Below are 22,530 nucleotides of genomic sequence, written 5' to 3'. Positions count from 1 at the left end.
TATAGCACCTCGGAAGAGGTGTTATTTATGCTGAGGATCCTCTTCTCATCCTTTCCCTCCCAAAACAATGATAGGGGCCCCTGGTTCCTCACCTATCACCCCACCAGTATCCATATCCAAAGAATCAAGCTACCATCTCCACCACCTCCAGCGGATGTCACCATCAGACACACATTTCCCTCCCCTCTCTTGTCGGCTTTCCACAGGGACTATTCCCTCTGGGACACCTGGTCTACTCCTTATCTATTCCCAACAGCTCCCCACAAAGCCCATGACACCTTTCCATGCAGTTGTAGAGGATGCAACAGTTGATAATTTACCACCTCAATTTTCATCATCCGGGGCCCAGGCACTCCTTCCAGTGAAGCAGCAATTTCCCCGCACTTCATTCAATCTAGTCTACTGTACTTGCTGAGACGAAAGACTGACTTGGTTTTTGCAGGATATAGCATTGGATATCCTTCATTGTCATGTGTACTCAATTACAGGAGTACAGTGAAAAGTTTACAATGTTGTCCCACCTGGCGCCATCTTATGTACAAAGTATCAAGGTACAAATCTTAGGTACAAAAAGAGGAATAAAAAAGAAAAGCAGTTGCATTAACTTAGTGATTCACAGTATAAGTTAGAAATAAGATGTAGTTAAAAGGATAAACATTACAGTTAGATAAGCAAAATAGAGATAAACATTTATTTATATATATATATATATATATATGATTGGTTGGTAAAAATACCACTTCAACACACCACCGTGTTCCCATGCCAATGTTTCTGTTCTAGACCTGCTGCAGTGCACCAGTGAGGCTCAACGCAGATTGAAGGAATGACACCTCATCCTCTGCTTGGGAATCTTACTCTCTTTCAGGTTTCAACATCGAGTTTAACAATTTTAGAACATGAGCACATGTTTCCATATTCATTACCGACCCCTGCACCTGTCATGAAACAGATTGCTTTCAGCACAGCCAACCCATTTTTTTACTACTCAGAGTCCCCATTATCACCTATCTAGCTTCCCTTTTTCTTTGGTTTATTATCACTAATCCCTTTTTTCTTTGTCTCTCTTTCTCTGATTTCTGTCGTTCCCCTATCCACTCATTCCATTTCTCCCATACAACCCTCATTATTACCCCTTTTCCGAGCCATTTCTAATTATGAGAAAGGGTCACTAGACTCAAAAAATTAACTCTGTTTTTTCTTCAGTGATGCTATCTGGTCTCCAGTAATTTCTGTTTTTCTTTGTTAAAAATCTATAGTTCTTGGATTAACTTACTAATTGGTCTAATATGAATTGAATTAATAATTGATTTCATAATCATGCAGCCCCTTGGTAAAATTGATCAAAACAAAACAAAATTGAATTTCCCATTCCCTGCAGGAGAGAAGCTTGGGTCTTGCATGAATGTATTGAACTTGTTATAACAAGGATGTGCCAATAGAAATGGAAGTGAAGTTAAAGTAGGCTGGTCAAGTTGCAATGACAGACAGTCAGGAAACATTTCATAGCATTCAACTGTATTACATTCTAGTGAGAAAGAAATCCTCTCGGAGAAGAATACACCCTCTGTAGTGAACTATGAAGTTCACGATAGTATCGAATTGAAAGAAAACCAAACAATTCTGCAAAGAATATTGTGAAGTCAGAAAGTTGGATAGACAATGAATCCATATTGGAGGAGGTTCAGAAATGATTTACCAACATGTTGCCGGTACTAGAGGCTTTGAATTATAAGGACAGGTTGCTTAGGCTTGGACTTATTTCACTGGAGTGTAGGAGGTTGAGGGGTGACCTTACATAAGTTTAGAAGGTCATGAGGGATATGTATAAGGTGGATAGCAAAGGTCTTTTCCCTAACGTGGGAAAATTCAAAACTGCGGGACATATTTTTAAGGTGAGAGGAGAAAGATTTAGAGGGATCTGAGGGGCACCATTTTCACACAGAGACTTATTCTTATGTGAAATGAATTGCCAGAGGAATTGGTAAATGCAGGTACAGTTACATCATTTAAAAGACATTTGGATAGGTACTTGAATAAGAAAGGTTTAGAGGGATATGGGCCAAATGGAGGCATGTAGGACTAAAACCAGTGTTTTTGTGGAAGAGATTTGCACACTTGTACCGTATTTTGCATGAAGTATTTTCTGATTTCTCTTTTGAATAATATTTTTAAAGTTGCTGTGCCATATCACAGCAATTAAATCTTATAGTTTTCTGTTTCAAAAAGAACTGGTCCAATTGTTTGTGAATATTTGCAAACTGAAAGTGATTACATTGTATTTGTTTTAATATTTTGATTAATTCTAGTGTGAAAAGCAAAGCAGTGATGGCACCTCAATAGGATGTCCCTGCAGACCTATAAAACCTGGATTCCTTGGATTCTCTGGTCCAAATGTAAGATTCTTCCACCTTCTCTGGAAAATTTCCAGGGAATAATTTCTTTATACTTTCTTTTATCAGAGGTTTGCATGTATTTAAAAGTAATGATGTAAACATCACTGTTACAGGGTTATCCAGGTGACAAAGGCAGGTCTGGATTTCCTGGATCTCAGGGTAGAAAGGTATGTAAGGGCATTTTGGAAAGGCCTACACTTGCTTTCGTACTTGGACTACACAACCACTTAGGTATTTCTCTTAAAAACAAAACTGTTCTATCTGAATGAGTCATCTATACGCATTTGCTTGAAAAGCTTGGTGACCTATGAACTGGGGTAATAAATTGTTTCACTTACCAAGGGTTGAATTAAATCTGTATTGTTTTGTGGTGTCAAATATATGCCTTATGCTGTTGTATTCCTAGATTAGCATAGATATCATCAAAGCTAGAGATTCAGATGTGGAACAATGTGATAGTACAAATCACTGTTCTATCATTTCCCACATAACGTGGAGATGACGATGTTGGAGTGGGGTGGACAAAGTTAAAAGTCACCCAAAATCAGGTTATAGTCCAGCAGGTTTATTTGAAATATAAGTTTTCAGAGCACTGCTCCTTCATCAGGTAGGCAGGATCATAGGACACAGAATTTGTTATAGAAGATCAGACTGTCATACAACTGATGCAATGTATTAAACAAACCTAGATTACTGTTAAGTCTTTAATTATTTAGAATAGGCCGCAGGTTTTGAATGATTAATATGTAAATCCCAGAACATCTTTCAAGTCACAATCCTGAAGTAACTTGAGGTTTTATTTTAGAAAAAATGACATCTCAGCTCAGACAATATATTAAAGGTATGAGGTTAGAATCTATCTATATCCCAACCTTGAGTCAGACAGGTTCTATTTTCAAAGTAGAAATTTATAAAATGTCATATGGACTGATTACCTACAGATTGTGTACTTTTTGAACAAAATAGAATGTAGCTGCACATACAAATCTGCAAATGCAAATTCACCCCATAGACTTTTGCACGTGTGTGTGTGTATATGTGTATGTGTATGTGGAGAAGCATGACAGAGTGTGACAGAGTATATTCCTGTGTGAGGGTGTATGTGCAAGTGTGGGGGGCTGTGTGTGTCTCAGAGAGAGCATGTGTATGAGAGAGGGTGTGTGTGAGTGTGATCATGTGTAAAAGTGTGCGTGTATGTATGAAAGTGTACAATAGTGTGACATGAACCAAGATCTTGGTTGCGGCCGTCCACATGGGTACCAATCATGGCTATCAGCTTCTGCTCAGTGATTCTGTGTTGAATTTGCATTTGCAGATTTATATTTGCAGAGACATTCTATTTTGTTCAAAAAGCTAACCAGTCCACCTTATCGAATGCCTTATTAAAGTCTCTTTAGATCATGTGCACCTCTCTGCCGTCATCAGTCCTCTTCATTACTTCTTCAAAAGTTCGATCAAGTTAGTGAGACATGATTTCCCATGCACAAAGCCATGTTGACTGACCCTAATCAGTCCTTGCCTTTCCAAATACGTGTTAATCCTGTCTTTCAGAATCCCCTCCAACAACTTGCCCACCATTGATGTCAGGCTCACTGGTCCATAGTTCCCTGGCTTTTTCTTACCATCTTTCTTAAATAGTGACACCATGTTACCCAACCTCCAGACTTCCAACACCTCACCTGTGGCTATCGATAACACAAATATCTCAGCAAGGGGCCCAGCAATCACTTCTCTAGCTTCTCACAAAGTTCTAGGGTACACCTGATCAGGTCACAGGAATTTATCCACCTTTTGCATTTTAAGACATCTAGCACCACCTCCTCTGTATTATGGACATTTCTCAAGATAATCAGGAATAATCCTTCCAAGTTTTTTTTCTACCGCTTACAAACGTTTGTGGTTGTACATGTTTCCAATAAATGTAAAAATTCAATGATTTGTATGTGTTGTAGGGTTATCGAGGTTTTAAAGGGGTGCAGGGAAGACGAGGTGATCCAGGACCAAGGGTAAGTATTAAGTGTAATATGTACATTTCATGTCCTGATGAACTTACACTTTCTATCCGGAGATTGGTTTTTTTAAATTTTAAAAACAGCTTGTTTTCTTTGTCTTTGATGGGTAAACTGAATGAATTTGTACTTTTAATGAGTGTTGAGTACTTGTCCTTTTAACATCCGTAGTTCATTTTTTGAAGAAGGTATGCTTGTAGCCCAGTGAATAAGCGATCTATTGTACTGTTGAAGCCATAAAGCAGGAGTAACCCAGACTTGACTACTGTTTGTAAGTTGATCTCGCAAATCTGTGACGTGGTGGTTCAGAGACCTTTGACCTCAGAGGAAATGGGTTTTTCTCTGTTATTGAAAGACCAACCTTGTCCCACTGTCTGTTGCTGTAAAGATATTCGTGTGGGTACCAAACTGTGACTGGATTGGACTTTATTGGAATAGTCTCTCAGATTCAACAAATAAAAAATGAAAGTAGTAATGGATATGATGGATACATAATGTACAATATCAATACTCAGACAAATGTTAGCCATCAATTGTTCAATACTGAATTTATGCTGCAGACAAATTGTGAGTAGAGACATTGTTAGTGGAACCTTGAGTGATGCAAAATTCATTTTAATCAGTGCACAGACTCTGATACATGCATGTACTTATTGTTTACAATAATTTTGATTTTATTGGTATAATTCTTAATATGCATAGTAGGTTGAGCAGTTACTTCGTTTTCCTTAACAATAAGTTAATATTAATGGTGAAGATTTTTGTTTCTAAAATTAAACCAAATAAAATGTAAATATTAAAAGAGAAACAGGAAGATTTGGATAAATAAATGATGAATACTTTAACAGTGACAGAGAAAAATATATGTAACATGGTTATTTATGATTAACTTATGTATTTACAGATTAAAAGGATGAACATCATCTTTGTTGGTGAAACTGGTTCTGAGATGTGGCTTTTACATATTACAAATGGGTTCTAAGATTTTATGTCTTTCAGGGTGAAGAAGGTGAAGAGGGTTCTCATGGAGATCCAGGTTACTCAGGAGCTATAGTATGTGTGAATCACTTTATTCAAAAAGACAATAAAAATATCGAAGAATGTTTTCCTTACATCATGCGAACTGTTAAGGTTAAACTGTTTTTGCATTATAGGGTATTCCTGGTTCCCCTGGAGAGAAAGGTGTGCTTGGTGCGAAAGGGAAAAAGGTACTGAGAAAATACTTTTCATAAGATAGACCTCAGATTATGCTTGGAGAAAGTGAGGACTGCAGATGCTGGAGATCAGAGCTGAAAATGTGTTGCTGGAAAAGCCCTTCCTGAAGAAGGGCTCATGCCCGAAACGTCGATTCTCCTGCTCCTTGGATGCTGCCTGACCTGCTGCGCTTTTCCAGCAACACATTTTCAGCACAGATTATGCTTGCCAACGTATGCAAAACTTTGGCCAAGCATAACTGATTGGCCTTCGATGCAGTATTGGAGAATGAGTTCTCACTATATTCAAAGTAGTTAGTATTGTTCTACAATTTAAAAAGTGCCCACTGGGAACTGTCCCTGCCTTTTCTTCCAATCCCACACCCCATCCGCCTTTCCTCACAACACCCAACCAGAGAACCCCCCCCCCCAACAAATCACTTTCCAGAATACTAGGTCCTCTGTGTTCAGGAGTACTTATCCACCAGCAATCACAGCTGTCTCCTACTGTGCTAAATGCCCCCAAAGCTCAAACTATGGGGGAGGGCATGAGATTCTGACCAGTGACAGGAACTCCTATCACCAACTCTCTTGTTATTGATCTTTCCTATCTTCTACTCTATCACAGATATTTCCTTTTTTTTCTTTATTCCACCCACCCTTCACCTTCTACTTGCTTAATATCTATCACTTTAAAACAGCAAAAGGCACCAAGTACTTCATAAATTTTCTTTGAAAGACTAATCAATCTTTTAGGTGAAAACTTCATCAATTATTTTGTTCACTTCAGAAACATTTACAGCATTGAAGGCCATATGGCTCATTGTGTCTGTATCAGCTGCAAATGACCTGTCCTGCCTTGTTCCACATTCCTGCTGTCTTTTTGTAACTATGGAGCTTACAGTCTTTCAAGTGCACGTCCAACTACGTAATGATGATTTCTCCATCACCATCATTTCAAGTTGTGAATTTTTGATGCACACCACCCTCTGGGTGAACAATTTTTCAACTCTTCTCTAATTGATCTGGCAATTGCTTGAAATCTATGTTCTTTGGTTATTGATCTCTGTGCTAGGGGAATTTTAGGTCCTTCCTATCTGGCCTACTGAAACCCCACATAAGTTTGTGCACCTCAATTAGATATCCCCTTAGCCTTCTACATTCCAAAGACAATAACCCAACCTCTCCAACTTTTACTCATCATGAAACCTGACAATATACTTATAAATCATCTCAAAATACTCTCCGATTTGTTTGGACTGGACATAGCACTCTAGCATTGGAAAAACTGATACTTTAAGCAAACAAATGCTGGGGTTCTGAAATGAAAACTAATGACCGTGACCAACTCTTGTGTTATTTGGTCTTTCTTGACTTCCATTTTATAAATGTTTATTTCCTTCTGTTTTTTCACCCCACTCTTCTCCTTTCACTCGCTTAATACGTAACGCTTCTTATGTTTTCAAATTTTGATGAAAGGTATTGACTTAAACCACTACATTTTCTTTTGCTACAGAATATGGCTGACCTGAGTACTTCTCAAATTTTCTGTTAGTGTTATATACAATTCTAGATTAACCTTTCTGTTTTTATGTTCTGTACCTTGGTTAATAAAGGAATATATCACATACGTCTTCTTAACCACTTTATCTACCTGTCTTGCTATTTTCCAGATTTCATAGAATCCATAATGTGTGGAAGCAAGCCATTTGGCCCATCGAGTCCACACAAGCTTTCTGAAGAGGGTCTATTCCATTCCTGTGGCCTTGCATTTCCAATGGCCAATCCATCTAACCTGCACATCTTTGGACTTTGGCATTGAAAAAAACTGCCTGACTTTGGCACATAGAGGGACATGGGGACAATACACAAACATTTGCCCATGGGTGGGATCGAACCCGGCTGCCCGGCATTGTGAGGCATCAGTGCTAACTGCTGAGCCAACGTGCTGCCCCAGCAGTCAATAGATTCCTCTACTTCCCTATACTTCTCAGTGTTCATTTGCCACTTCTTTACTGACCTGACAAGTTGATTGATATCTTCCAGCATCCAGAGCTTTCATCCTCATTATCAGCCACACAGTTCATTTTTATCTCCTCTGTATTCTTCTTCTATATTCCCTCCTACATTAAAGCAGTTTGCTCAGCTGGCTGGTTTGTGATACAGAGTGATGTCAACAGTGCAGATTCAATTCCTGCACTAGCTGAGGTGACCATGAAGAATTGTCCTTCTCGATGTCTCCCCTCACCTAAGGCCTACTGAACCTCAGGTTAAACTACCAGCAATCATATCTCACTCTCAAAGAGAGAGAAGTCTGATAGGAATACAGTGATTTTACTTTTACTGTATTATCTAGGAGTAGATTCGTTCATTTCTTTCAACAATAGCTGAATAGTTTAATCCTGTACGATATTTTGAGAGTTTAGCACTGGAGTGTAAAATTTCTAGGTGAGATGCTTATTGTAAAACTGCTTGACCTTTCCCTCTGTGACTTATGATAAGGAGATCTGACCCACCTCTGCATTTTATGATTTGGCAAACAGCTGAAAATTATCTCCGATGTTCTGTTGATCCCTGGAGAAGTTTATTTTGTGAAAATGTGTTCTAACGTATATATTGATTGTGTGAAAGTAGTAACACATAGTGGGATGATGTTTTCACTGACTGCACTTTGTAGGGTGCTGCTGGATATTCAGGACCACAAGGAGAACCAGGACCCAAGGGTGAAATTGTAAGTGCCTCAATGTTCGTTATTGTCAATTATGATCAATTCTAATTAATATCAATTTGTATTAATAAAATGAAAGCAGCAATATATAATAAACAGGAACTGATTTTTAAAATTTATTTTAAGGGAGATACTGGAGAATCTGGTGAAGAAGGCAGTGCTGGGTCCCCTGGCGAAGTGGTAAGTATTGTTCCAAAGGACAATCGGTTCCACACAAATGGATGTTTCATTCAGGAATTCAAGTTAACAACTCCATTGTGTCAAATCAAATAGCAGCTTGTCCATTATTTGAGAGATACTGCAATTAATTTCTAATTTAATTGTATTTATTGTTTGCAAAAGGGTGCTCCAGGAAACTCAGGACCACCAGGGCCCCCAGGTATCAAGGGATTAAAGGTGATTTCCAAGAAATTCTTGTCTTTTATTTTTGAACAGAATCAGAAGATAAAATGTATAGACGAGCTACATCTAGAAATAAAGTAAGCCAGGTGAGTAGAAGATGATCACAAAAAGGTTTGAGGTGCCGTTGATAGTATCAAGTGCTATTGCAGGCTGCAGCGTGACATAGACAGGATGCAGAGCTGTGCTGAGAAATGGCAAATGGAGTTCAAATAGAATAAATGCAAAGTGATGCATTTTGGAAGGTCAAACTCGAATGATTGCATATAGGATTAAAGATAGGATTCTTGGCAGTGTGGAGGAACAGAGGGATCTTGGTGTTCAAGTACATAGTTCCTCAAAGTTGCCACCCAAATGATAGGGTTGTTAAGAAAATATATAGTGTTTTGGCTTTCATTAACAGGGGGATCGAGTTTAAGAGCCGTGAGGTCTTGCTACAGCTCTATAAGTCCCTGGTGAGACCACACTTAGAATATTGTGTCCAGTTCTGGTCGCCCTACTGAAGGAAAGATACAGAGGCTTTGGAGAGGGTGCAAAGAAGGTTTACCAGGATGCTGCCTGGACTGTAGGACTTGCCTTATGAAGAGAGGTTGACTAAGCTCGGACTTTTCTCTCTGGATAGAATGTGGAAGAGAGGTGACCTGATCAAGGTATACAAGATAGTGAGAGGAATGGATAGAGTCAATAGCCATAGACTTTTCCCCAGGGCAGGATTGACTGGTACAAGGGGTCATAGTTTTAAGATATTAGGAGAAAGGTATAGAAGGGACGTCAGAGGAAGGTTCTTTATGCAAAGAATTGTGAATGCATGGAATGTGTTGCCAGCGGTGGTGGTGGAAGCAGAGTCATTAGGGACATTAAAGCGACTGCTGGACTTGCACTTGGACAGCAATGAATTGAGGGGTGAGTAGGTTAGGTTATTATATTTTACGTTAGGATTAATCCTCAGCACAACATCATGGGCCAAAGGGCCTGTTCTGTGCTGTACTTTTCTATGTTCTAAATATGAATATATAAAACATGACTTTGCAAATGTCTTACAAAGCAAAATGTACTTTTTGCTAGACAAGATGGTGGAAGCAATATTATTAGGAATGTTCAAAATGTCGCTGACTTGGGCAGTCAGGTTATTCGATAGCATGACAGTTGGGATAGTGTGAGAATGAGGTAGTACATCATTGGATATGGTAAATTTAGGTTGCTATATAACTGGGAATAGTGAAAATTGGGGAGGTTATGGGGTTAGAAATGATAAATGCTATGTTACAATGTTAGTTGAAACAATGATAATTAATGTAGTTTATTGCTGGATAGCATGAGAATTACGTAGCTGGATGCCATGATAGGTAAGATGATGTACAACTGGATAACATGAGAGTTAGGGGAGTTTTTGCTGGACAGACTGAGAGTTTGTGTGCTACAAGGAATGCGTTCAATGTGTCAAATAACTTTTGTTGTCCTTGACTTCATTTTCTATTTCTCTGAATTATTAACATAATTTTGTATCTCTGAATGTAACAGGGATTTCTTGGTTATCCTGGATTCTCGGGAGATATTGGGGAACCAGGAGATTTGGTAAACTCTTGCAATTCCACACTTTATATTCACGTGTAAACTTACTCGAGTATGTGAATTGTTTTAGGATTATCAGAGACCCGCACACCATTAGCAGTCAATCAGTTTCTTTGTTGCAGTTGTACTGCTTTAAACATTGTGATTCTTTCACCAAAGCCTTTATTAGAATCAGAAATTAAGACTCTGGAAAAAGTCACTTAAAACTGTTCATGTGTAAAAACAGCATAGAATTACAAATTTCATTAAGAGTTTGACCTTGAAGCTGTTTATAGTCATAGAATAGCTTATTAGGATCAGTTTATTTCTGAGTTGAAAGAGCAGTTTTTCATTTGTGGGGCTCAATAATTATTCAAGGAATAAACACCCTTAGCTACAACTCATTCAGTACTCATCATGTGTTCTAGTAAGAGAATGCGCTATACAAAACAATATGAAATGAAAAGAACTTTCCTTTAAGAAAATATGGGGTGGGTTATTCTCTTGATGTTTAGATTTTTCCATAAACCATACAATATGCTGGTGCAGCAAGTAAATGGAAGGCAAATGCATTATTGGGCTTTATTGCAAAGGGGGTGGGATATAAAAATAGAGAAGTCATTGTACAGATATACAGGCACTATGAGACCACACCCAGATATTGCATATAGTTAAGTCTCCTTACTTTAGGAAGGATACACTTGCTTTGTAGCAGGCCAGCAGAGTTCACTCATTCCTGAGACTACAGGGTTGACTTATATGGAATGGTTAGAATGGAATATCCTTTATTGTCACATGAAATTCACTGCAGAACTACAGTGAAAAGCTTTTACAATGGCTGCCTCTGAAGGCACCATCTTAGGTACAAATCTTGGATACAAAGAGGAATAAAAGGAAAAGTAATAGCAGTAATTGGTGTCTGAAAAATAAGTTAGAAATAAGATAGTTAAAGGGTTGACATTACAGCCTGGTAAAGAGTTTCAAATAGCAGCAGCTCAGCACGTGGTCTGACTGCCTGCACCAGGCCCCAGTCCAACTCTGTCCCGCTCTGCTCCAGCCTCCAGATTAAGCAGGTTGGACCTATTGGTTTTAGAAAAATGAGTGTGGGACTTACTGAAATGATGCTGAGAAGATGTTTCTCCTTTTGGGTGCATCTCTATTCAGGACACATAGTTAAAAAGTAATTTATTCTGGAGATGAGAAGGAATTTCATTTCTGAGATTTTCAGTCTTTTGAATTCGTACCCATAGAGAGCAGTGGAAGCTGTGTCATTGAATTTATTCAAGGCTGTCAGGAAAGGAAATGGTGTTAAGATGACAATCAGATCAACCCTGATCTTAGATGGATGGCAGAGCAGGCTCGAGAGGTCAAATGAGCAAGTCCAGCTTCTGTTCCTAATGGTTTCATTCTGATCTCCTTGCTAACGTGAACTTAACTGGCCAACAGATCTTCTTACTAACTCTTAACAACTTATCTCTCATCTTCCACTTCATTCAGTTGACCTTCCCGCTTGGCATTGCCTGCTCACTGACTCTCCCAATGACTGTTTTGTCTGATCCACTGGCTAGCCTGACCCTCTCACTTGCATCTTATTGCTACCCCTCACCTTCTCTCTCTTGCTCCATCCCTCTCAATATTCCCATCCTGAGCTCTCAGTCACTAGTAGGCGGCACGGTGGCACAGTGGTTAGCACTGCTGCCTCACAGCGCCTGAGACCTGGGTTCAATTCCCGACTCAGGCGACTGACTGTGTGGAGTTTGCACGTTCTCCCCGTGTCTGCGTGGGTTTCCTCCGGGTGCTCCGGTTTCCTCCCACAGTCCAAAGATGTGCGGGTCAGGTGAATTGGCCATGCTAAATTGCCCGTAGTGTTAGGTAAGGGGTAAATGTAGGGGTGTGGGTGGGTTGCGCTTCGGCGGGTCGGTGTGGACTTGTTGGCCCGAAGGGCCTGTTTCCACACTGTAAGTAATCTAATTACAATGACAACTCAGGAGAAAGTGGCAGTTAAGAAGCAACAAGGATTTGGGAGAGGGAGGGGTGGAACAAGAGGGAAGCATCAAGTGGGAGAATTGGGGGAAGGGAAGTGGCAAGCCAGAAGGATGAGAGAAAGAAGGGCTAAGCAGGAAGGATGTGGGAAGGCAAGTAGGGAGCGGCAGAGTGAAGTGTCAATTGCAGCAGTGGTTTATTTTCAAAATAAAAACCGAGCTGAAAGGAAAATGAAGACAATGTATTTGAAGGAACTTTCCTAATTTACCAAAATTGTGCTAAAGCAAAATGCGTTATTAAACATGCTTTAAATGGAGGGTAACTGAATTTGTTTGAAATCTACCTGTTATACTTTCAGCATCTGACATCGAAGAAACAAGTTTCCTAGCTACCAACCTGATGACGTTCTTTTAAGGATTCAAGTTCTTGATCAGCATTTTAACTGATCCTCTTAAAATCTGTTTGTGTTGTGCAAGTCCATTGAAGTTCACATGTGTCGAAACAATTATAGCGGAAGTTATAGACAGTTATAATCCTCTTCATCAATAGAATCAATACTGATGTATTCATTTAAACCAAATAGCACAGAAAATAACTGTTGCTATTAAATTAATTTGATATTAAACAATTATCCCTGATATTTTGCCACACGTGACTAATTCCACAATCTTATCCATACCTCCCCTGCCATCTTCATCCCATTCTTGCCATCCTCTTGCCTCCCATCAGTACCCTACCATCCCTGTTGGAATCAGTCTCTCTTGTCAGGGTGGCTTTATTACTGGGGGCCTTTTACCTTCTGCTGTTTTGTTCTCCAACAATCTCTCTCCTGTTCAACTTCACCTATGCTCCTACCATCACTAATGGTTGGCATCCACATAAAGCCTCTGGTTCTACCATCCATGGGCTTGTGCACCTCTGTACCCACCAAGTAAGCTCACTTTAAAAGACACACTCCTAAAACTGACCAATTAAAACAGTCAATGGAAAAAAAAGTCTGTTATTATTGTAAATTTTGTTTTCTTTTTAATTTATTTTCTTTGACAAAATCCATTAAGTAGTTATCATAGAATCTCTACAGTGTGGAAGCAGGCCATTTGCCCCAGCAAGTCCATACCAACCCTCCAAACAATGTCCCACTCTATCCCTGTAACCATGCATTTCCCATGGCTAATCCACCTAGCCTACACATCCCTGAACACTCTGGGCAATTTAAAGCTCCCCACACAGACATGAGAATATGCAAACTCCACACAGACAGTCGCCCGTGGGTGGAATCAAACCCAGGTCCCTGGCAGTGTGAGGCAGCACTGCTAGCCACTGAGCCACCATGCTGTCTCTAACATGTGATTGTTTTAAGTATCTCAATGAGCAGAGTAGTAAAGCAAATACAATGAAAGGATTTGGAATTATATGGCAAGATGACATGCTTTTGAAAACAAAAAGTCATGAATTAAAGAGGAAATTAGGCTAAACCACTTCTTAGAGTTTACTCGAGAACATTTGCAGAGATATGAAGAAAGAGCAGGGGTGTGGAATGAATTAGATGGCTCTGCCAAAGAGCAAGTGATGCATGATGGATGGAACGACCTGTGCTGCATGATTCCATGATGATATGAATAGTTTACTCAGGTTGTGTAGTCCTTCTAAACAGAACTTAAATTTTACTAAAAACATAATGGGAGACAACAGATAATAGTTCACTTGCATGTACAGGTACACAATCCTTTATCCTAAACCCTTGGGACCAGCTGGTTTTTGGAATTTGGAACTTTTCAAATTTCGGAACAAATGACAGTTTGACAGTGAAATTTTAAAAAATCTTATCGAACAGCAGACTCATTATGAGTAATATGGACCCTGAAACAGAATTGAGACCTGCCAGTGCTGGACCATGCCTCCCCCCACGTCGCACCTGAGTGACATGCATCGAGTGGGTGTGGAGTTGGGTTAACTGTTTACACGCCAAACAACCTTGTTTAAAAAAAACTTCATGAAGAAACATTCAGATTTTGGAATTTTTCTGATTTTGGGATTTCGGATAAAGAGTTGTCTACCTGTATTATTTGACAATAGTATCAGAATTAATACTGGAGGCTAGTTTTACTTAAACTTTTCACTTCAATGTATTGTACATATATTTTGTTATGATCCCCACAGACGCCATTAACTTATGAAAAGAGATATGAATTTTTTAGCATTTTAAATTAAAAATCATACAAGTTGTCCCATGCTAAGACTTCAACTGTAACAAGCAAACTAAAATGTACATTGACTCAACACTACTTAAAAGGCAACCGATATACTAAACTATAGAAATAATACTTTCTGTTAGCTAAGCAACTCAGCAAAACTTATTTGTATGTTACACCATGCTGTCAGTAAATCGGTGCTACGAATTAAATCCCACAACCCTCCCAGATTGTCAAAATGCTTCCTTTCATCTGCTACATGAGGGCAAGCCTTCCAGTTTACTTCACTTACTCATCACAGTGTATATACTGACTACCAGGCACAAGTCCCTTCTGTTTGAACAAACAAACAGATCCCCTCAGCATCCTACTCAATGGTTACACATGACAGTTGTTTTATTTGTCTTGCAATGTTTTTAGTCTCCCTCCCTAGGTTTCTGTGGATTTTAGAGCTTATATCCAGTAAGACCAGCTGCCACTTTTTGTGCTGAGGTGTAAAAACTAGCATTTGATTTCTTATGACTCTTGCCTGGGCTGCTTTCTCCATGGCAATTTAATTGGATGGTCCTGTTACCAAGCAGAATTCATCATATACTCTTGCTCTCATGCTCGTGTTTTTTTTCTCTCTCTTTTTCTCCCCCTCCCACACACTCACTCCAGAACATTCCATTTTGCTTAAAGTAAAGTATGCACTTTAAACATGCCTTAAGACTAGAGAGCTAGCAACATACATGTGCCATATAAGGCTTAGGTTACATTTTGAAAAAGCATGTAATTAAGTAAGTGAATTTAGAATCTAAAATAAATTTTGTTTATTTTTATTTAACAATCTTTCATTGAAACACAAGCCTCGAATGCTGCAGATTTAGCTTTAATGATAAAGCAGATAGTTATTATGCAAAAGAAATAAAAATAAAATGGAATAAACTAAATTATTCATTTTTAAAAATACATGAAATATAGACGCATGGAAAAATACAACCCCATCTATCCGAACACCATCAGAACTGAATAATCAGAGATCACTTCAATAGGGTTGACATTACTGTTTCTTCCGAATGCTTTTCAATGTTTACTCTATCGAATGGTAAAGCGCTCTCAAAGCAAACAAATCCCCATTGTCACACTCTCATATTGGCTGAAATAAAATAAATACTTATAGATTAATAATTAATCTCTTCTACACATTAAGATCAAAACTCACACTTCACTAGTTAAAGCCCAAATTCCAAAATAAATAATACTAAAAATATGCAAATCACACATAACTTACATTGAAACTGTGCTCAAGGCATGTTATTTTAGAGTATTTTGGTAAATTGTCAACAGTTCTGGCCCTACATAGGCAATACTGACTTCTTAGTAACATCCCACTGCTCCTCAACTATAATCCCAAATACAGTATTGTCAGTTGCAGTAAGTATGGTGTTGAACTTATTCAGTTAAAATCAGACAACAAAATTAAAACAGTTTATACTATTCATTCACAAAACCAATGGAACCTGATAATTAAATTGTAGGTTTGGTGGTGAGACAAATCCCTGTTAATGTTACTAACATCTATGTATGCAGAATACAAGCCCTTTGAGGGATTTCTGTTTCCTCTACAAATAACATATATCTCCCTATCCAATGTTATATGATACATGCATAATAGTAAGTGTTGGATATATGCGTAGTGTGTGAACAGAAAGTGACTTCTTATTAAATTTAAGGACATTAAGAACATAACCTTTTAAAATCGTAAAGTCATACAGCATAGAAACAGATCCTTTGGTCCAAGCAGTCATAGTGTCATAGAGATGTACAGTATGGAAACACACCCTTCGGTCCAACCCGTCCATGCCGACCAGATATCCCAACCCAATCTAGTCCCACCTGCCAGCACCTGGCCCATATCCCTCCAAACCCTTCCCATTCATTTCCCATCCAAATGCCTCTTAAATGTTGCAATTGTACCAGCCTCCACCACTTCCTCCACCACACCCTCTGTGTGTAAAAGTTGCCCCTTAGGTCTCTTTTATATCTTTCCCCTCTCACCCTAAACCTATGCCCTCTAGTTCTGGACTCCCAGACCCCAAGGAAAAGACTTTGCCTATCTATCCTACCCATGCCTCTCATAATTTTGTAAATCCCTGTAAGGTCACTCCTCAGCCTCCGACGCTCCAGGGAAAACAGCCACAACCTGTTCAGCCTCTCCCTATAGCTCAAATCTTCTAACCCTGGCAACATCCTTGTAAATCTTTTCTGAACCCTTTCAAGTTTCACAACATCTTTCCGATAGGAAGGAGACCAGAATTGCATGCAATATTCCAACAGTGGCCTAACCAATGTCCTGTACAGCCAGAACATGACCTCACAACTCCTGTACTCAATACTCTGACCAATAAAGGAAAGCATACTAAACACCTTCTTCACTATCCTATTGACCTGCGACTCCACTTTCAAGGAGTTGTGAATCTGCACTCCAAAGTCTCTTTGTTCAGCAACGCTCCCTAGGACCTCACCATTAAGTATATAAGTCCTGCTAAGATTTGCTTTCCGAAAATGCAGCACCTCGCATTTATCTGAATTAAACTCCATCTGCCACTTCTCAGCCCATTGGCCCTTCTGCTCCAGATCCTGTTGTAATCTGAGGTAACCCTCTTCACTATCCACTACACCTCCAATTTTGGTGTCATCTGCAGACTTACTAACAATGCCTCCTATGTCCACATTCAAATCATTTATATAAATGACAAAAAGTAGAGGACCCAGTACCTCACCTTGTGGCACTCCACTGGTCACAGGCCTCCAGTTTGAAAAACAACCCTTCACCTTCTACCTTTGAGCCAGTTCTGTATCCACATGGCTTGTTCTCCCTGTATTCCATGAGATCTAACCTTGCTAATCAGTCTCCCATGGGGAACCTTATCGATCGCCTTACAGAAGTCCATATAGATCCATGTTGGTTATGTTTCCAGGTCAACTAGTCCCACCTATTGTGCTTGTCTTGTATTTCTTCAAACCCTTCCTATACATGAACTAATTCAAATGTCTTTTAAATGTAACTATACCTGCATCCATCACTTTCTCTTGCAGTTCATTCTACACACGAACCACGCTCTGAGTAAAAACATTGCCCCTCGAACTTTTTAAATCTTTCTCCTCTTATCTTAAAAATATGCCTCCTAATTTTGAACTCCCCCATCCTAAAGAAACAACTCTTGCTATTTACCTTATCTATGTCCCTCAGGATTTTATAAACCCAAATAGGGTCATCTCTTAACCTCCTACACTCCAGTAAAAAGATCCCAGTCTTTCCAGTCTATTTTTATAATTCAAACCCTCCATTCCTGGCAACATCCTAGTAAATCTTTTCTGAACCCTCTCCAGTTTAATAACATCCTTCCTATAACAGGGCAACAAGAACTTCACACGCTATTCCAGAAGAGGTTCTTATGTTTTATTTTCTACTCTATTTCCTAGGGATACCCAGGATCAATAGGACATGTTGGTACTCCTGGCAGAAAGGTAAATGCTGTAAATTTTTAGTGCTTAGTGTGTAATGCTTCTGTGTCATGAATATATATTTATAAAGCTAATACTTTTGTATGTTTGCTTTCAGGGTGATATTGGAATGGCAGGAAGACCTGGTAGTGATGGTATACCAGGTGGTCATGTAAGATGAAGTTGACTTCAATACTTTTAAAATGGGCTTTGCAAAAAATATATATCCAAAAAAAAAGCACTCCAAATATCCTGTTAATTGGTTTCAGGGTCCTCTGGGAATACCAGGAATATTAGGTGAAACAGGACAAATAGGACCAAAGGTACTTTTGCACATCCAATTCAGTACATGTTAAATATTTTAAAAACATATAATATTTGGATCATGGTGACAGTTAACTGTTTTTCACAGGATCATTAACAGAAGACCATTTTTCATTGTTGTTTTATTTAGGGAGATAGAGGGGATCCTGGTCCAAGAGGACCACAAGGCCCACGTGGTTTTCCAGTAAGTGTTTTGCTTTTTTGCAATTTAAAATATTTTTCTAAAACAACCAAAACTTTATAGTCTTTTACTTATTGAATTTTCTAAACTGCATCTATTCCCAACTCTGCTCAATGTAAGGGGACCTAAATGTATATTATCTCACTAATACCTACTTAGTTGAAAAAAAATTAAAAATCATGTTTACAGCCCGTCTCAAGTTATTGACTGTTGCATGCTTTCCCTTGGGAAAACCAAGAAGAGACATAAAAATCATAAACCCTGGCGTAGACGAGTTGGGCCATTTGGCCTTTTCACATGTTAGGTATTCTATCCAATACAGGTAGGCAAAAGTGAGGACTGCAGATTCCTGATTAAGAGTTTTTGCCCGAGGTGTCGATTTTGCTGCTCCTCAGATGCTGCCTGACCTGCTGTGCTTTTCCAGCACACTCTGATCTAAACCCTATCCAATACAAATGTTAGTGTGAGATTTGGCAGCATATGTATGACTAGAATAGTAAGCTAGCAGCTTGGATGAATGATCTGGTGCAGGTGTGTAGAAAGACCATCAGGGTAGCTGGGGAACTTAAATGCAATTAATTAAATAAATGTTGAATTTAAAAAGCTACTGTCAGTCATAGTAACCAGGAAACTGCCAGGTTTTTGTCCCAATCCATTCAGCAAGGAATCTGCTGTCTGTCCTCACCTGGTCTATATGTGATTCTAGATTCCACAAAAATGTGAAAGATCTGGCAGCATCTCTGACTTCTGAAGAAGGATCAAAGGATCTAAGATTCTAACTCTGCTTTCTCACCAACACACAATCATAGAATCCTTACAGCAAGACATTCGACCCATTGAGTTCACACCAACCCTCCAAACAGCATGCCATCCAGCCATACGCCCCTATTCTATTCCTGTAACCATGCATGTTCCATGGATAATTCCCAAGTTGCACAACCCTGGATGCTACAGTGCAATTGAGCATGGCCAATCTTATTAAACTGCACATCTTTTGACTGTGTGATAAAATCAGAGCACATGGAAGAAACCACACAGGCATGGGGAGAGTGTCCAAACTCCACACAGTCACCTCAGAGTGGAATTTAACCCGAGTCCCTAGTCTGTGAGGCAGCAGTGCTCAGCACTGAGCCATCATGCCTGCCTGTGCTGTCAGACTTACTGAGTTTCTCCAGCAATTTGATTTTAAGATTTCCAGCATCTGCAGTTCTTTGTTTTATTCCAAAAAAATTGTGGCTGACATCTAACTGCCTTCTGAACTGGCTCAGTTGTATTCAAGAAAGTCATCACCTTAGATTAGATTAGATTACTTACAGTGTGGAAACAGGCCCTTCGGCCCAACAAGTCCACACCGACCCGCCGAAGCGCAATCCACCCATACCCCTACATTTACCCCTTACCTAACACTATGGGCAATTTAGCATGGCCAATACATCTGACCCGCACATCTTTGGACTGTGGGAGGAAACTGGAGCACCCGGAGGAAACCCACGCAGACACGGGGAGAACGTGCAAACTCCACACAGTCAGTCGCCTGAGTCGGGAATTGAACCCAGGTCCCTGGCGCTGTGAGGCAGCAGTGCTCAAGGATAATTAAGGACTAGCCATAAATGTTGGTTTTGCCATTCCATGCTTTGTGAATGATTAAAAATATATAGTTTGGGAGCTGGATTACTTCACAATCAATGTTGGTATAAATTGGTTTGACATATGATATATGAATGATGATTTGTGAAAGGACCATCAATTCAGCGCCTGCTTGTTTCAGGTGGTAGGCCTCAGGCTTCCAACTCAGAAATTTGTAAGTTCAGGCCTAACTTGAATATAGAAACTAAACTGACCCTTCAGACATACATTTTACATAGCAGAGGGAATGGGACTGAATTAATTACTCTACAGAAAATACAGCATGGACTCAATTGGCAGAATGGCCTCCTTGTTGTGTTTTATGTGTAATTCCATAATTCTATGTGCCTCAACCACAATTATAATTGAATTTTATATTCAGTTTGAGAGACAGATGAGTGGGTGCAAGACAGATTTGTTAAACTTACATAAGAGCAATTATGAGAGCATGAAAGCAAAGCTGGTCAGAATGAATTGGTAGACTAAGTTAAATGATATTTCAATAGCGATATAGTAGCAGGAATTTAAGAAGATGTTTAAGGCAAATCAGAATACACAGAATAGGTACGTTCCAATAGGTAGGAAAATTTTCAAGAGATGGACCCATCGTCCTTGGTTAGCTCCGTTATGATCCCAGCTGACATTCCTATTGGCTAAGTCAGATCCCAGAATTAAATCTGGCTCAGTAGATATTTTATAAATATAACATGGTGGTCTTTCACTGAAACATAAGCACATCAGGCTGCCGATTTGGTTTTAACAATAAAATAAAATATTTCTAATACCTGGCTAACATCAAAATCCAGAGACATTTTCCTTCCCTATTAAGTCTGTAGTTAGGCTTATGCTGCTTTTTGATTTCAATCCCGTGAATTGTGCAGTCTTTTTCTTTGACTCTCACAACTGAGATCTTAGACTTGCTCAGCTTTGAATAACCAGCTGCAGATTTCTAACCAAATACTCTGCATTTGAAGTTTTCTCAAACTGAAATCCTTACACTGAGGTAACTTATTCCATTAACTTCTTTTTTTTCCCTTAGAAAAACTATTCTTGCATCTGACCCCAGTCAGGTCATCTTCAAACAGAATTCAGAAGCTTCTAACTAAATTTTAAAAACTCACTCCCCCTAGCTTCTGCTCAGCAATTGGCAGAATATTTCAGTCTTCACTTGTCACAAAACCCCACAATATAAAGAAAATTCCATTAGCCCTCCAGGAGGTCTTCAGCATTTGCTCTTCGAAAAGAAATAGTTTAAAATTGTGGTTCTTAAAAGACTGACCTAGTTAATTATTAAACTCCATCATTTGAATATACCAAACCTATATGCCACTAGTTTTAAAATCTAAACTCTAAAACTCTTCTAAAAATGATAATATATAAAATGTATATCATACACCTTTTAATATAACTGGAAAGGTTAACACTAATATCAAACATAAAGAAAAAGCATATAAATGTGCAAAAATAGGTAGCATGACCGAAAATTGGACAATACACAAGAGCTGGGAGGTTATGCCAAAACTGTGTTTCAAATGCGTAAAATGCTGATGTATTCCATGCAGCTCTGGTCATCCCATTATAGGAAGAATGTGATTGCACTAGTCATGGTACAGAGAAGATTTTCCAGGATGTTGCTGGGGCTGGACAGTCTGAGTTAAAAGGAAAGTTTGGATGGGCCGGGTTGTTTTCCTTGGAGTAGCAAATGTTGAGGGGGGACCTAACAAGTTGCACAAGATTATGAGGGGCATAGATAGAGTGAATAGGAAGTCACTTTTTCCATCAGTAAGTGGGTCAATAATCAGGAGGCACAGATTTAAGGTAAGGTATAGAAGGTTACGTGGGGAGTTGAGAATTTTTTTCACCCAGAGTGTGTTGGGATTTTGGAACTCACTGCCTGTTGAGTTGGAAATCCATGCACTGTTTAATCAGTATTTCAAAATTCATTTGTGTTGCGATCACCTTCAAGGGCTATGGGCCAAAGTTGGAAAATGCGATTAGTATAGTCAGATCTTTATTGATCAGCATGGCCATGATTAGCTGAATAGCCTCCTTCTGTACTATATACATCTATGAGAGTATGAGAATATATAAAAACAATATAAAATTAATAAGGAGGGAAAAATTGGAGCACAGAAGAACCTTGTCAAACATATTAAAAACTGATACTGTGTTTCTATAAATATTTTATGAAGAGTTAACTGATGAAGCTTCGGTCCTATGCAAAGTGAGTCTGGAGAATTAATAGTAGAAACTAAAGAGATGACTGGTGAACTGAATAGGTATTTTGCATAAGTCTTCACTAAAAAGATCTAAATAACATGCCAGCTACAAATCAGGGAAACAGAGAGAAGGCAGAGCTCAGGAAAATTACAATCAATAGAAAAGTGATGCTGAGTAAATTGTTGGAGCTGTGGGCTGACAAGTGCCTGGGTCCTGACTGATGTTGTCCTAGGGTCTTA

At 39.1% G+C, this 22,530-nt stretch overlaps 1 protein-coding gene across 1 annotated transcript in view; it reads left to right on the top strand.

The window, feature by feature from the left end:
* LOC132815199 (collagen alpha-1(IX) chain-like) overlaps positions 1-22,530 on the top strand; it is a 62,825-nt gene that overhangs the window by 7,495 nt on the left and 32,800 nt on the right. The window contains exons 5-15 of the mRNA XM_060824014.1: positions 2,310-2,396; positions 2,510-2,563; positions 4,349-4,402; positions 5,405-5,458; positions 5,560-5,613; positions 8,453-8,506; positions 8,669-8,722; positions 10,247-10,300; positions 17,920-17,964; positions 18,059-18,112; positions 18,395-18,448. Of these exons, the coding sequence (XP_060679997.1) occupies positions 2,310-2,396; positions 2,510-2,563; positions 4,349-4,402; positions 5,405-5,458; positions 5,560-5,613; positions 8,453-8,506; positions 8,669-8,722; positions 10,247-10,300; positions 17,920-17,964; positions 18,059-18,112; positions 18,395-18,448 (618 nt within the window). The remainder of the gene's footprint in view (positions 1-2,309; positions 2,397-2,509; positions 2,564-4,348; positions 4,403-5,404; positions 5,459-5,559; positions 5,614-8,452; positions 8,507-8,668; positions 8,723-10,246; positions 10,301-17,919; positions 17,965-18,058; positions 18,113-18,394; positions 18,449-22,530) is intronic.

This window comes from Hemiscyllium ocellatum, chromosome 4, assembly GCF_020745735.1.
Source record: "Hemiscyllium ocellatum isolate sHemOce1 chromosome 4, sHemOce1.pat.X.cur, whole genome shotgun sequence".
In the NCBI taxonomy this organism is placed as follows: Eukaryota; Metazoa; Chordata; class Chondrichthyes; order Orectolobiformes; family Hemiscylliidae; genus Hemiscyllium; species Hemiscyllium ocellatum.
This window is presented reverse-complemented; position numbering and strand designations above follow the sequence as displayed.